General features: G+C 41.6%; 3 protein-coding genes across 20 annotated transcripts in view; 2 read left to right on the plus strand and 1 right to left on the minus strand.

The window, feature by feature from the left end:
• The window catches only part of LOC110982101 (uncharacterized), a 24,690-nt gene extending 23,478 nt beyond the window's left edge, over positions 1-1,212 (plus strand). For all 5 annotated transcript variants that reach the window (XM_087135868.1, XM_087135869.1, XM_087135871.1 and 2 more), the window contains one exon: positions 502-1,212. The gene's annotated coding sequence lies outside the window, so the exon portion shown is untranslated. The remainder of the gene's footprint in view (positions 1-501) is intronic.
• Positions 748-5,958, minus strand: asb13 (ankyrin repeat and SOCS box containing 13). 7 transcript variants are annotated; one of them, XM_087135875.1, is made up of 7 exons: positions 5,814-5,958; positions 4,627-4,697; positions 3,905-4,101; positions 3,573-3,723; positions 2,988-3,122; positions 2,365-2,556; positions 748-2,052 (listed from the first exon to the last, which is right to left on the minus strand). In XM_087135875.1, exons 2-7 carry the CDS (start codon positions 4,649-4,651, stop codon positions 1,919-1,921), a joined length of 834 nt encoding a protein of 277 aa, XP_086992001.1. In that variant the 5' UTR covers positions 4,652-4,697; positions 5,814-5,958; the 3' UTR covers positions 748-1,918. The 7 variants fall into 7 exon arrangements, with proteins under 7 accessions (XP_086992001.1, XP_022095968.2, XP_022095967.2 ...); XM_022240276.2 differs by having other exon boundaries at positions 4,627-4,693; positions 5,678-5,955; XM_022240275.2 differs by having other exon boundaries at positions 5,678-5,955.
• A 2,662-nt stretch (positions 5,959-8,620) lies between these two features.
• Positions 8,621-12,222, plus strand: part of LOC110982150 (uncharacterized) — a 48,297-nt gene continuing 44,695 nt past the window's right edge. For 5 of the 8 annotated variants that reach the window (XM_087135607.1, XM_087135608.1, XM_022240378.2 and 2 more), the window contains exon 1: positions 8,621-9,806. In XM_087135607.1, the coding sequence (XP_086991733.1) occupies positions 8,789-9,806 (1,018 nt within the window). In that variant the 5' untranslated portion in view covers positions 8,621-8,788. The remainder of the gene's footprint in view (positions 9,807-12,222) is intronic. The other 3 variants (XM_087135605.1, XM_087135606.1, XM_087135609.1) reach the window with 1 other exon arrangement.

The raw sequence follows: 12,222 nt of genomic DNA on the forward strand, positions 1-12,222 counted from the left end.
AGTTACATCTCATGGACTTGTCCAGCATGCCTTTCAAAATCACTCTGAGGTCAGTATTTTGTAAGAAACAAACAGTATTGATTTGTGTCGTGCCAGTTTGTGACAGGCAACTTCATGAGGGTTTGGACAGAAGAACTGCATGACGTAACCAATCGAATCTGGGTACCAACCAGAAAGAATGAAATTCTTAAATAGAAAAGTTGTACAGTTGAAGAAAATTTGGTGATGTAATCAAGTCTTCAGAAATAACACTGTAAGTGCCACACTTGTGAACATATGAAAGAATTTTTGCTGTTAATGGGCATTTAATCACACACTGTAGAATGTCCTGGGGCTTTTTATGCCGGGTTTAGGTTTTTATGTCTATAGTTCTTACTTGCTACCAGTATTGTTTTGACTGTAAACCTGACTTTTGAAAAGTGCAAGATCTTTTTGGCCAACTTCTCCAACACAGCCAAATGCCATGATTGCTGACTCTTTGCACGGTATTTCTCACTGCAGTGCCATCATTTGTAAACAAGATCCCAGGCCTCGCCAAGGCGGCAATATTTGCTACAACACAGGCTGTGCACAGCAACCAAGTTCACCTTCAACAAACGGTCTGTCTTTACAGGCACCCTGGGCATTGTGGGCAAAACACAGATGAGCCCAACAGCATTTTAACCAACTTATGAAATTCAATTACCTGTGTTAGCACACAGCCTCTGGTATATGAATTGATTAAACAGTAACAAAGCACAAAACCAGTTGTGTACAGTACTACTTCTGTAAATTTCACATTTATAACTGTATTTTTATTGTAGCAGTTAATAGTGATGAAATAATTCAGTGAAATTCATAGTTGCTTTAAAAACAGCATGTTTAATATTTAAACTTTCCAAAATGGAGCTTTGAGCTTTATTCTTGTCATGGTATTAATATTATCTATGTACACACTTTGGCGATGATAAAATAGTAGATATTTGATATGATCATTGATTTTGATAACTGATTTACTGTAAACGATCAACGCATCTGATGTCAATTCTTTTTACGTTTCATCGATAAGGTATAAGGTAAGCTGATTAAGATACACGGCACACAGTTTACTGTGCATGACTCTATTGGCCTCTGGTTAAGAGCTGTTTGAGAAAAATAATATATGACCTGGAAGTGTAACAAATCACAACAAAAATGTACAGTTGTTCTGAATAAACCAGTGGAGAAAAGTTACAGATTTTTTTTTTCTTCAGCAAAATTGGGTCAAAAGTATTGAATTAACAAAGCAAACGAATAACGTATGTTCAATATTTACAGTTTAACATGTAGCTTTGTGAGACAGGAACAAAAGTGCAAATTGATTTCAAGATTTCAGTTCATATGGATACCTTCACCAATCTGCAACTGAAATCGAGAGTGGTTTCCATTGTCTTGGCCGTACCAGCTGGCACAGAGCACCAAAGTGTGACGTCATTTTGAACCAGAAAAGTGCAGTGCAAACAAACAGAGTACGCGCTTGTTGGTGCACACACTGGTTTCACGCTGATGCCTTTTACATATATAAATGTGCACGACGTCACCTCAGTACTCTATACCAAAGTTCCCCAACATGTCACTGGGCAAAAAGGTACACAAAATGACACAAAGTAGACTAACAGGCCAACCACATTGTATCAAATACTGATAATCACGAGCTCTAAACGACAGCCTTGAGTATCACGATTTCAGTCTGGCAGTGGTGACACCGTTTGATGTTTAGTACAACTACAGAAGACACACTTTACCCTCCATAACTCATGAATACAAGACAGGAGTCTGCTACTCATGAATCAAACATAAATCTCACTGCTCTCAAAGATCTAACCCATTCTGGATACTAAAAAACAAATTGCTGAGAGCATAAAAACCCCTAGTTGTAAGGTTGCCTACCTGTTCTTTGTCACCTGCTGCTGAAACAAAGGTATTCTTGAACTGATTTGGGTAATCCGAGAGTGTGAACAGAACCTAAGAGTTTCCCTCTGAGCGACTTAACGATGACCAGTCTGCACAGCTGGGTGAGGGGTGCCACGTTCTCTGAAAATGCACACAGGAGGTGCGAGTTCAAAACTTTTGCCTCTGAAGTGTGTAATTGCTTTGAGACTTGAGTGAGGTCAAAACCAATATTAACCCTAACTGCACTCCTCAAAAGGGACAGTATTATTTCAGTTTTTGAAATATAATGAAAAAGGTGGTTTGAGGGCCTCCTTTCCTTCTCAAAGCATTTAAGAAGCACCCAAATTTAGCCTTACTCCTTAAAGGTTACCAACCCCCCCCAACCCCTCGACACGGCCTTTTAATCTTCCAAAGAAGACCTACAAGTCTGGATGCATTAACACTGTTGCCAACCTGCATGATGCTGAAGCACGTCCGCGACTACGCCACCCTTGACAGCCCTGTCAGTGGGACGCCTGCCACGGTTGTCCCAATAGTTGACATCGGCACCAAAGTCCAGGAGTAGCTGCGTCAGCTCAAGGTTGCCAGTCGAGGCGGCTACGTGCAGGGGAGTCTCATGGATTTTCAGGGCATTAACGTTTGCTCCTGAAAAGGAAAGGCTGTTAAAGTTAAAATCCTGTAAAACAAGTCATTTCTGTGGTGCCTTTAATGTTAACACTGTGATTATTTTCATGGTTTGCAACATCAGCCAGATACATGTATGCCCTAAAATACTTGGAGCTACCTTGCCAGGCACGGCAAACTTGGTAATACTTGTAAAGTAAGTTAAAACGTCAAGCCAGAATCATAACTGCTGAACACTCCCAGGAACACTGCTAAAGTCCAGAATGTGACCATCACCTTCCTTCTGAAGTTGGGAACACGATGGAAATTGCTAACACAGTCACGTCGTTTGATTGTTTGCCTTTCTAGGCAAGCATTCACTGATTTGATCATTTCAACACACAAAGTGTGTGGACCGGCGAAATGTGAGACTTGCCAGAGCGCCCTCTATTGTTTAAGCACACAGCCAATACCTGCTTTGAGGAGCACCTTGGCACATTGTACACGGCCTTGGTGGCAGGCCGCATGCAGGGGGGTCCCAAAGTGGCCATCCGTTGCATCAACATTGCCTCCCGCGGAGACCAGCTCCTTAAGACATGTAACATGACCTGTGACAGAAGACTTATCTAACTCATTTATTGTAAACTCGCTTGGATTTTTTGTTTCCCCAACAGTACTTTTTTTCCTCTTGTAGGTCAAAGAACTGTGTTTTTTTTTTTTTTTAAGAGGAATGCAGAAAAACACACTTTGAATTCAAATAAGAACTTACTAATTGGATCACAAACACTGGAAAGGTCATGGCCAATCAGGATGTTGAATAAGACGGAAATCAGACTGGAAAACAGCATGCATCTGACTCAGAATTTGGAAAACAAAGTGGAAGGGTAACTTAAAATGGCATCGAAATGGGAATCTAGAATGAAACTTGGAATTACCGGGAATGTGGAAACGTATCTAGGGAACAGGAATCAGAACTTGAATCTAAAATGGAACTGCTTGAAGGATTTAATCAGAATAGCAATCTGAATTGAAAATATCATCTGAATCTTAGCTCCAACCTCTTAAGGCAGCCTCATGAAGGGGTGTGGTGAACATAGTGGGCGGGTTGGTCACTGCTCCCGACCTGAGTAGCAGACGCACACAGTCCACATTGCCGAAACTTGCTGCATCGCACAGAGGGGTTGAACTGTCAACATTCATGGCGTTCACCTGATTATGACAGAGAGGTAATTAGCTCTTCCTAAAAAAAAAATCCCATTTGACATGCCAACTGAAAGCTTTCAATTGATATTGCAATATCCCGATAAACTTGTACTCTAACATGTTCTGAGGGGCCACGACCTTTGCATGAGTCCAAAAATCTTTTAAATTCCATAACCACCCACCTCACCTGAGCTCCAGCCTCTAGAAGCATCACTACGCATGCCATGTGACCCTGGCTGCAAGCTTCATGGAGCGGCGTCACCCCGTCAATCGTGGGGCAGTTCACGATTGTGCCTTGCTGGATCAGCTGACGTAACTGCATCACATGACCCTCAAAGGCTGCCCGGTGAAGACTGGTGCGCAGACCTAGTGCAAAGTCATCGGCTTCAGGGAGAGTTACGGAGAAAGGAGGTTGAAGTCAAAAGAAGAAGCTTCAGAGCTTGAAAAACAATATTGACTTTTCAAAGATTTGCCGGGAAGCAAAGCTGATATTTAAAATAAAGCCACAGGGCTTTCTACAAGATTTTGGAGGATTTGGCGGCAGTAAGGCAGAACCCAGCTACTAAACCTATTACTTTTACACAGGGATAACTTAATTTATTTAAAGAAAGATTTAATACAAAGAAAATGCCTTCGGTTTCTTGCATAGTATAAGATTACAAATCTGAGGATTCATAAAGATTCCAAGAGAAAAATGCCACGGGATAAATCAAGTGTTTAATTAGAAAAGGAATTAGTGCTTTGATCTGCACAAATGACCCATCCAAACTATGCTTTCTGAGGCAATTCTGAGTAATTTGATTGGCTGAAGGTTTCATGGCAAAGGTGCATACTGTTAAAAAGTTCAGCAAAGCATTTCTCTTACAAAATGACAGAAATCGGTGTTCTGTTGTTTCAACAATAACTCACCATCCATAACATCCTCTGACATCATTCATAAGCTCCAAATCTTTAACCAGCCAATCACGACACACTACTTTCTGAAACAAAGGGAAAGTTCCCTTTCAGGACATCATCAAGCAACACATGTAAGTGGCCTCCTGCCAGATCAATTCTCCAGGAAATAGGCTTACTCATTACTGGAACGCACTTTTCAGGCTAGGTTAAGCAGTTTTTAAGCACATTACCTTAGACACAAAAGTTTCAGCAGGAGTCCAGTGATCCATCTGAGTTTCGGAAATATCTCGTCAATGACAGTGTAAAAGATGCAAAAACGATATTTTTAAACCATGTTAAATCAGCCTTACAAAGTTAAATTTTTCCAATTTTAAAAACTAAAAAGAACACAAAACTTTAAAAAAGGGTGGAAGAGAACCTGGAATGAGAATTTTTTCTTTCCTTGAAGGAATTGATCCAACGGGTAAGCCCACTTGAGACTGTAGATATTCCTCCCACCTCTAAAACTGTAACTGCTTCTGTCTCCTCTCTACAGGTTTCTTCAGGCTTGCGAGCTACAGTGCCAATGGCACTTTTGAGGAATCCTTGGTGTCATTACCAGAATTAAATAATAAACTAGAACAAAAGAATCACCCTTTAGCCCATGGTTGAACCATGGTATGGTTGAACTTGGGCCCTAGCTGTAGAATGCCCATCACCACTACACCATGTTTAATAACTGATCATGGTTTACACGCTCACTCCACACTCCGGCACTAGGCATACACAGTGTCTTGCAAGACTGTGTCAGAACCTGTTGTCTACAGCTACATGTAAGTCAAGGACTTTGAGACACCATGACATTAACAGACCTAGACCTAGCCGTAAGCTCTGGAAGCCCATTTCGGACACGCTAAATCACACTCCCCCATTACATGATCTATCTACTCTGACTTTTCCACTCTGCAAAAACACATTTAGGGCCTAGTCTGAGTTTCAAAATAAATTCTGTGGAATCAAACATATCCTCGAAGGGTAACCTGCAACTCATGTAGCAAACAGTCCTGTAACAAGCCTGTAACACCAAGCTCCGGCAGTGGCGTAGCCGGGGGGGGGCTGGGGGCACGTGCCACCCACAAATTCCCGGTGCCCCCGGCTATAACTTAATATGCCAAATATGGTGACACGTTAAAAAATCTGTTTCGGCGAGTCATACGCACGATGGGTATGCCAGAGGTTTCCGACGGGTGTCACATGGACAGACGTACTAAACTCAAGCATTGCCAAGAGGCAAATGTTTACATGGAACCCTGGTAAAAGGTAACCCCTATGCCGCGCGAGCCGCGACGGGCCCAGGTCGATGTATTGATCGGATACTTTTGATGTAGGGTTGTTTTCCGGTTTGAAGACTTTAATAAATTCCACGGGTTCTGGTGACCAGTGCGCCTCTGTTACATGTGTAACTTAACTGTACACTGTACTATAGCGCGGCGGAGTGAATCGTCGGGTGTTTGTAGAAAAAAGCCTCCTGAAAGTCATAGGATGTCATTTTGAGGGCAGTGCCTGGACACGGATGTAACTAGGGTAGGCTTTTGCATTAAATATGATTGACACTTGGGATGACGTAAATAAAAAAACTTGCCAAGCGTGGAAATTTGAAAAGCCAGGGGTGCTGACAATGTCGCTGCTACGTATACAATACACTCCCGAATCTTACAAAAACTGGTCTCTTCAGCACTGTTGAAGAGTTGAAAAGTCCGAAAATCTAGTCTACTCACTGCTCAGCTCTCCTTCTACACGGTGGCCCGCACCATCTCAAAACAGTGAGCGAACGCCTGTCCGTGAGAACTTTGGTTAGATGTCTTGCAACTTCAAGTTCGCCAATGAACGGAAGTTGTCCACCGCTCGAAAGCGAAAACGATCGCGAATTTGTGAGGGCAAATCAAATTTATTAGCGTTGATAATTCGTAACATCTCAACTAGAGCAAAATTTCGCTGCAAAGTTGTCGTGACGTCAAATTCGCTTCACTTTCCCATTCGCCTGAAGTACGATCCGGTCTTCAAGTCAAGTTGACCATTGATGAATCTGTCCAAGGCCACCCGCCTTTCAAGTTACCGGGCGCTGGGCTACGAGCAAATGTGAAACCGTGGAGATAGGAAAAGAACTGGCCCAATCCACTCCGAGCAGGAACAAAAGAGGGCGTGTTTTGAAATGAAATTGACACTTCCGGTTGGTACGCGCACGCAGGCACTTATCACATACGCGCACAAGTTTATGCATGTTTTACCGTGATTTGTAAACAGTGAGAGTGAAGTCTATCGGCAGGACTGCCAGCTCGTATTTCTGAAAGTATTGGACAAACCGAGGACATCCAAATGTCTCTATTTTGCAATGGGATGTAGGCATTAATTATTTTTCAAAATGGCGATGGACCTCGTTATCGTGACTGTTTTGAGCTGCGATTATTTCTGGAGAGAGATATTGTAACGAGCCAAATCGTGGTCTAAGGACTTTATACAGGCACTGGACAGCGGGAAACATCGTGGACTTTTACGGGACAACACATACAGGCAATAAATGAACACACCGTATATAGACACAGATTTAAAGTTTGCAGATCGAATCTCCCATCTCTTGATTATTTCCTTTATTTGCAAAACTGTGAATTACTTATAATAATTACAGATTGAAGGCGGTGAAGTACACAACTAGTCCATAGTTTTTACGACAGCCCTCCTGAGATGTTCCTTCGTTAGAGCCCGAAAAGTGAGACCACGCTGCCTTTCCGCGCCAACTTGAACACTCGCGCGCTCGCATATCAACTAGGCATAGTAAACAAAGGCTGACACGCGCTGAGTGCATGGTCCATCCACGGTCGCAACATCATCTTCAAAAGTCAGTTTAGAGGAAAACGAAAGATAAGGAAGTGAGCTTTGATTGAGATGTGTCTTTAACACCTGAGAAACTTGTGAGCATTTTTCCTGATTTTTTTTAAGTGAGACATTAATGGCAGCTTATTTACTGGTCAGCAGAAAGCCGTCCAGAGCTGTTTATACAGCGCCATCTGTTGACCAGTGTACATTTATGTATTTAAATGCTTTAAATTTGTCCAACGTATAGACTTGGCTCAAGTCGTAATCTCTATGAATTCGGTTATGCTTTGGATACATATCGAGACAGTATCGCGTGCTCGCCGTCACTTGCTTCGCGCCCTCTTGCGTTGATTGTCTCTTGTGAGTTTGTTCGGGGGGGGGTTCGTTTTGTTTTTAGAATCTTATTAACGAACGGAATGTTTTTCCTAGTTTTTTTGTTAATATGGTGCAATACATAAGATTATCACACAAACTCCAGGATTTTGGAATATCTTGTAGGGTGATTCTTTTTACCCTTTGGATTATGTGTTTTAATGTGTGTCTGCTAAAATGTTTGTGAACTGCAATTTACGGTAGGGTTCTTAGTCATGCTATGGGCAAACTACTCGATAGTGATTTAGTTCACTTTTTAGTAATCCTGCAGGGGCATGCAACTATTTTGGTGTTAGGGCCTTAGTCTTTTTGTGAGGTTTGATGTTATTTTTAAACTTTGTCTTTTTTGTCTATACTGTATGCAATATTTTTTATTTTTTTATTTTTAACCCTTGTAAATTTGACCTGCGAAATAAATTAATGAAATGAAATTTATGAACGAGTCTACAAGTCTGACTATTTTGATTGGTTGAACTTTCGTATGCATCATGCAAGATCATGCCTCGTTCAATTGTGAATAACTACATTATCACCGACGGGGGTCCGATTGGCTTCATCCGTCAAGTCGGACTTACTGACTGGTGGCGATGACACGCGTTGTCAAAAAAGGATTTCAAATGGGGGCGCCTTATAACTTTTACGACTAACGCGTGTGCAGTGCGTACAGGCTGAAAATGGCTGACTGGGTAAGAGTGACGTAAGTCCGACTTGATTCAAGTCTACCAACGGTAAAGGTATCCGAAAATGTGGAACGTGCCCAATTACCACTGACACCATATACGACTGCTTGACATCATGTTGATTATTAGACGAGTAAGTGGACTCAACGCGAAATAAACAGTCGACGTTGTTTGCGAGTATGGTGCTGGAATTTACACGGAAACCTGAAGAAAAATCGGAATATGTGATCATATTACAATTGTGGTAAACGAGGAGCCCCTTTACTGAGATGGCCAATCTGTTTGAAAAGCTAAATTTTGCTGTTGCGCGGGAGAAAGTCGAGTTTAAAGAGGGGGAAAACTCGCACTGTGAATCTGATGTGGAGATGAAGCCTGCAGAACGCGCACAGGATCAAAGCAGCCACTTACACGTGGTGGTTGGAGAAGGCACGCCGACGCAGGTTCCTAGGTGTTTCGAAGTAGAAAGTGAGCTCGGTTTGTCAGAGCTCCCCCCTCGTGAGACAGACAGAGATAGTGCTTTAGGTCTTTCACAGCCCGACAAGCAAAATGGCTGCCCAACAAGACTGGATGATGAAACCATCCTACAGCAACAGCCTAGTGCGAAAAAACTTGAAGAAATTCCGCCGTCTCTATCTTCAACAGTTTCCAAAGAATCGCCTGTTATGCCAGTTTCAACTACAGCTGCAAACATCCAACCAAATGAGAAACTGGAGGCCGAGTCCAACATTCTTGGAAACAAAAATGACAACGATACCTGTACTCCATTGGAACAAATTGTTTCCAAACCTTCTTCAAGATTATCGCAAGAAGAGGGTGTAAATCAACCACGGTTGCTGTCACCTGAAGTGATAAGCAGTTCATCCGATTTTGAGGATAGATTGTCTGGAAGTAAAATGCAAAGTAGCAGTTTTCCAAAAGATGCCAAGACAATGGTGCATGTTGCAGATGGCACTGAGGCAAATACTCCTTCAGAGCATTCGGCTTTACAGCCGGCAGCAGCAAATGAAACGTTGAAAAAGCAGGTCAAGCACAAGACTGAACAACATCGACCGAAAGAAGCGGAGCCTTGTACCAAAAGAGCAAAGAAAGCCAAAAGCACATCCAAAGGAGTGACAACAGACACCCGAGTCAAAAACAGAGACGGCAAAGGGAAGGCGCATGGAGAGATGGGAGCCAAGATCACCAAGGCAGCCAGACGAGAGAGAAACTCAGGATCTGCAGATGCCAAGGCAGCCTACTTGCCACTCAGCAAACCGTTTGTTATTCCACGGAAGAAAGCAAAACAGGGTACACACGGGATCTTTTCTTTTACCCTAACCCTGCCAGATGCAGCACAGTGCATCAGGTGAAAAAGTTTCATGCATTTGGCAATCAACAGTAGCCAAACAAACTGGCCATGTTGAGACAGTGGGGGCTGGTCCCATTAAACAATTCCATCATTTGGTATTGTGGTGACTGGCAACCACAGACTCTCTGGCTGTTTGGCCTTGGGGAGACTTGACCTGTTGGATCTTGTTACACTAGGCAGGCAAGTATGGAATGCCAAACAGGCAAAAACATAAAGGCAACACATCGATCGTTCTTCAACATCGATTGATCGTTCCCCTACATCGATCGATATCTTGATCGATGAAAAAAGAGCAATGAGAAAAGAGCGATGAAGAAAGACCGATGAAGCTACATCGATGCCAACGTTACATAACCTCTTCCAGCACCAAATAACATGCGTTCCCAGTAACCATAGCCCACCAGCACACAAGGCCACCCATATTCAGTGTGGTCCTGAGCCAATTGAGTTGTCAGATGGGTGTTTATATCTAGTTTCCTTGTCATGTAACCACTGAGAATATTTTCTATTTTCCCCTGGATGGGATGCTAGTTCATTATGGGTCACTCCCTAGCCACTGTGGGCACCTATTCTTACTCCTAATGACTCGAATTTTATTTTCCACACTAATAGCATTTCAGCAGAACTATTCTGTCAGAATGCTACTCAAAAGTCAACCCACATGAAGCTCAGTGCTAAAGGAAATGAAAGTATAATTACAGAGTTTCTAGGAATCCCAAATACCTAAAAATCATACGTGCATAGTGAAATTTGTTAAACAAATAATGGGAATTGGTGTATTAAATTTGATAATATTATTGTACAGAGTCTACATTATTACCAACATGTGGGGAAAAAAGAAGCATATGCTTCTGGCTTTCCCTATTTACACGAACAATGGTTCAGACTGGACAAGAAACATAAGACATGAGACATGAACACAGGATACACTGGCAGGATAGACAACACTTAAAGACAGATGTGCTAGATGTTGAGACCAGACCTTTAAAGAATGGAAGTGGATTGGGATGATTACATGATCTGAGTTTCATTATTCAAACTAATAGGTAGGTTTGGAAATAGTGCTACATCTGCTTCGGTAACAGGAGCGAAAAATAAAGAATGTGCACATCTTTCATCAAGAAAGTGTTCAAATGAACTGCTCGATTGAGGAAGTTCACTTGCTATTTTTTTGTCAATGTTAATGAAATAATCATTGAAAGCGGTAGCAATATCAATGTAAAAATCAATTTTAGCATCATTTTGCATGTAGTGGGATGTTTAACGTTCGCTTTACCGAGCAACGAATTAATAATCTCCCATGCATGTACCTTTAACATTATGTTTCTCTTTATTAAATTGTTCACCTAAGTAATTTTTCTTTGCCATTCTTATAACACATGTTAATTTGTTTTTAAACTTTATGTTGGCAGATTTATTATGAACTGTAGGATTCTGAAGATATTTTTATGCCGATTTTTTTTCTCTGATTGAGTTATAGATTCCGTGACTTTGATTTTGACTTATTAATATAACTTCGGAGCTCACACTGGAAAATTGTTGTCATACAGAAATTTCAGAAATTCTCATAGGCCTCATCGACATTATCTGGCGCAAGTTCTTCTTAATCTTAGTTAATGCTTACAGAGTCCCAAAGAAATGTTCAAGTTTTTCTTTTTTTTTTCATTTGTAATAATAACAGGTTACAAAACTTCTGAAGTTTCTTTGTATGTTCATTTTAATCCTCTCTTACTCACTCATCGGTCAAACGATGATGTCCAGAGATTGTATCGGCGGTTGTAGTCCAAATGCTGCGATTTAATCCTTTGTTTTCTCTAAACATCCAGGCGCTAGTCTTTTAGGATCGATGAAACGGCCGAGATAAGACGCTGTCGTTGTTTACTTTTAACAATATGCTTATTTTATTTGTTATTTTCGACCTCATTGGTGTTAGCTTAGGGTATCAGGGGATCAGGAATGAAAATAGGAAAGGGTCATATTGAACAAGTTGACAAATTAGATCAAGATATTTTAAATTCAGAAGGAAATAGTGTGTTCATCAGTGTTATGGAAGTGCATAGCTAGATAAGTAGGTCAATGAATGACAGAATAATTACACTGGTTCAGCCGATTCTTCCGGTTTCGCCAGAATGTTATCAGTGTGGAAAATAAAATTCGTATCCACCTTGAGTAAATACTGTATGTTTGCCCACAGTGGCCAGGGAGCGACCCATAATGAACTGGCATCCCATCCAGGGGAAAATAGAAATATCCTCAGTGGTTTCATGACAAGGAAACTAGATATAAACACCCATCTGACAACTCCATTGGCTTGGTACCAGACTTATGGGTACTGAACACGGGTGGCCTTGTGTG

Source organism: Acanthaster planci, linkage group LG04 (genome assembly GCF_054643075.1).
Source record: "Acanthaster planci isolate LZ-2023a linkage group LG04, COTS_SCS, whole genome shotgun sequence".
NCBI lineage: Eukaryota > Metazoa > Echinodermata > Asteroidea > Valvatida > Acanthasteridae > Acanthaster > Acanthaster planci.

Excerpts from the sequence above, each read along its gene's own strand:
- asb13 (XM_087135875.1), bottom strand. The coding sequence starts at position 4,651 with ATGATGTCAGAGGATGTTATGGATG. Across the intron at positions 4,102-4,626 it reads GTCAGAGGATGTTATGGATG|CCGATGACTTTGCACTAGGT; the intron begins GTGAGTTATTGT and ends CTCTCCCTGAAG. Across the intron at positions 3,724-3,904 it reads TTCTAGAGGCTGGAGCTCAG|GTGAACGCCATGAATGTTGA; the intron begins GTGAGGTGGGTG and ends TGTCATAATCAG.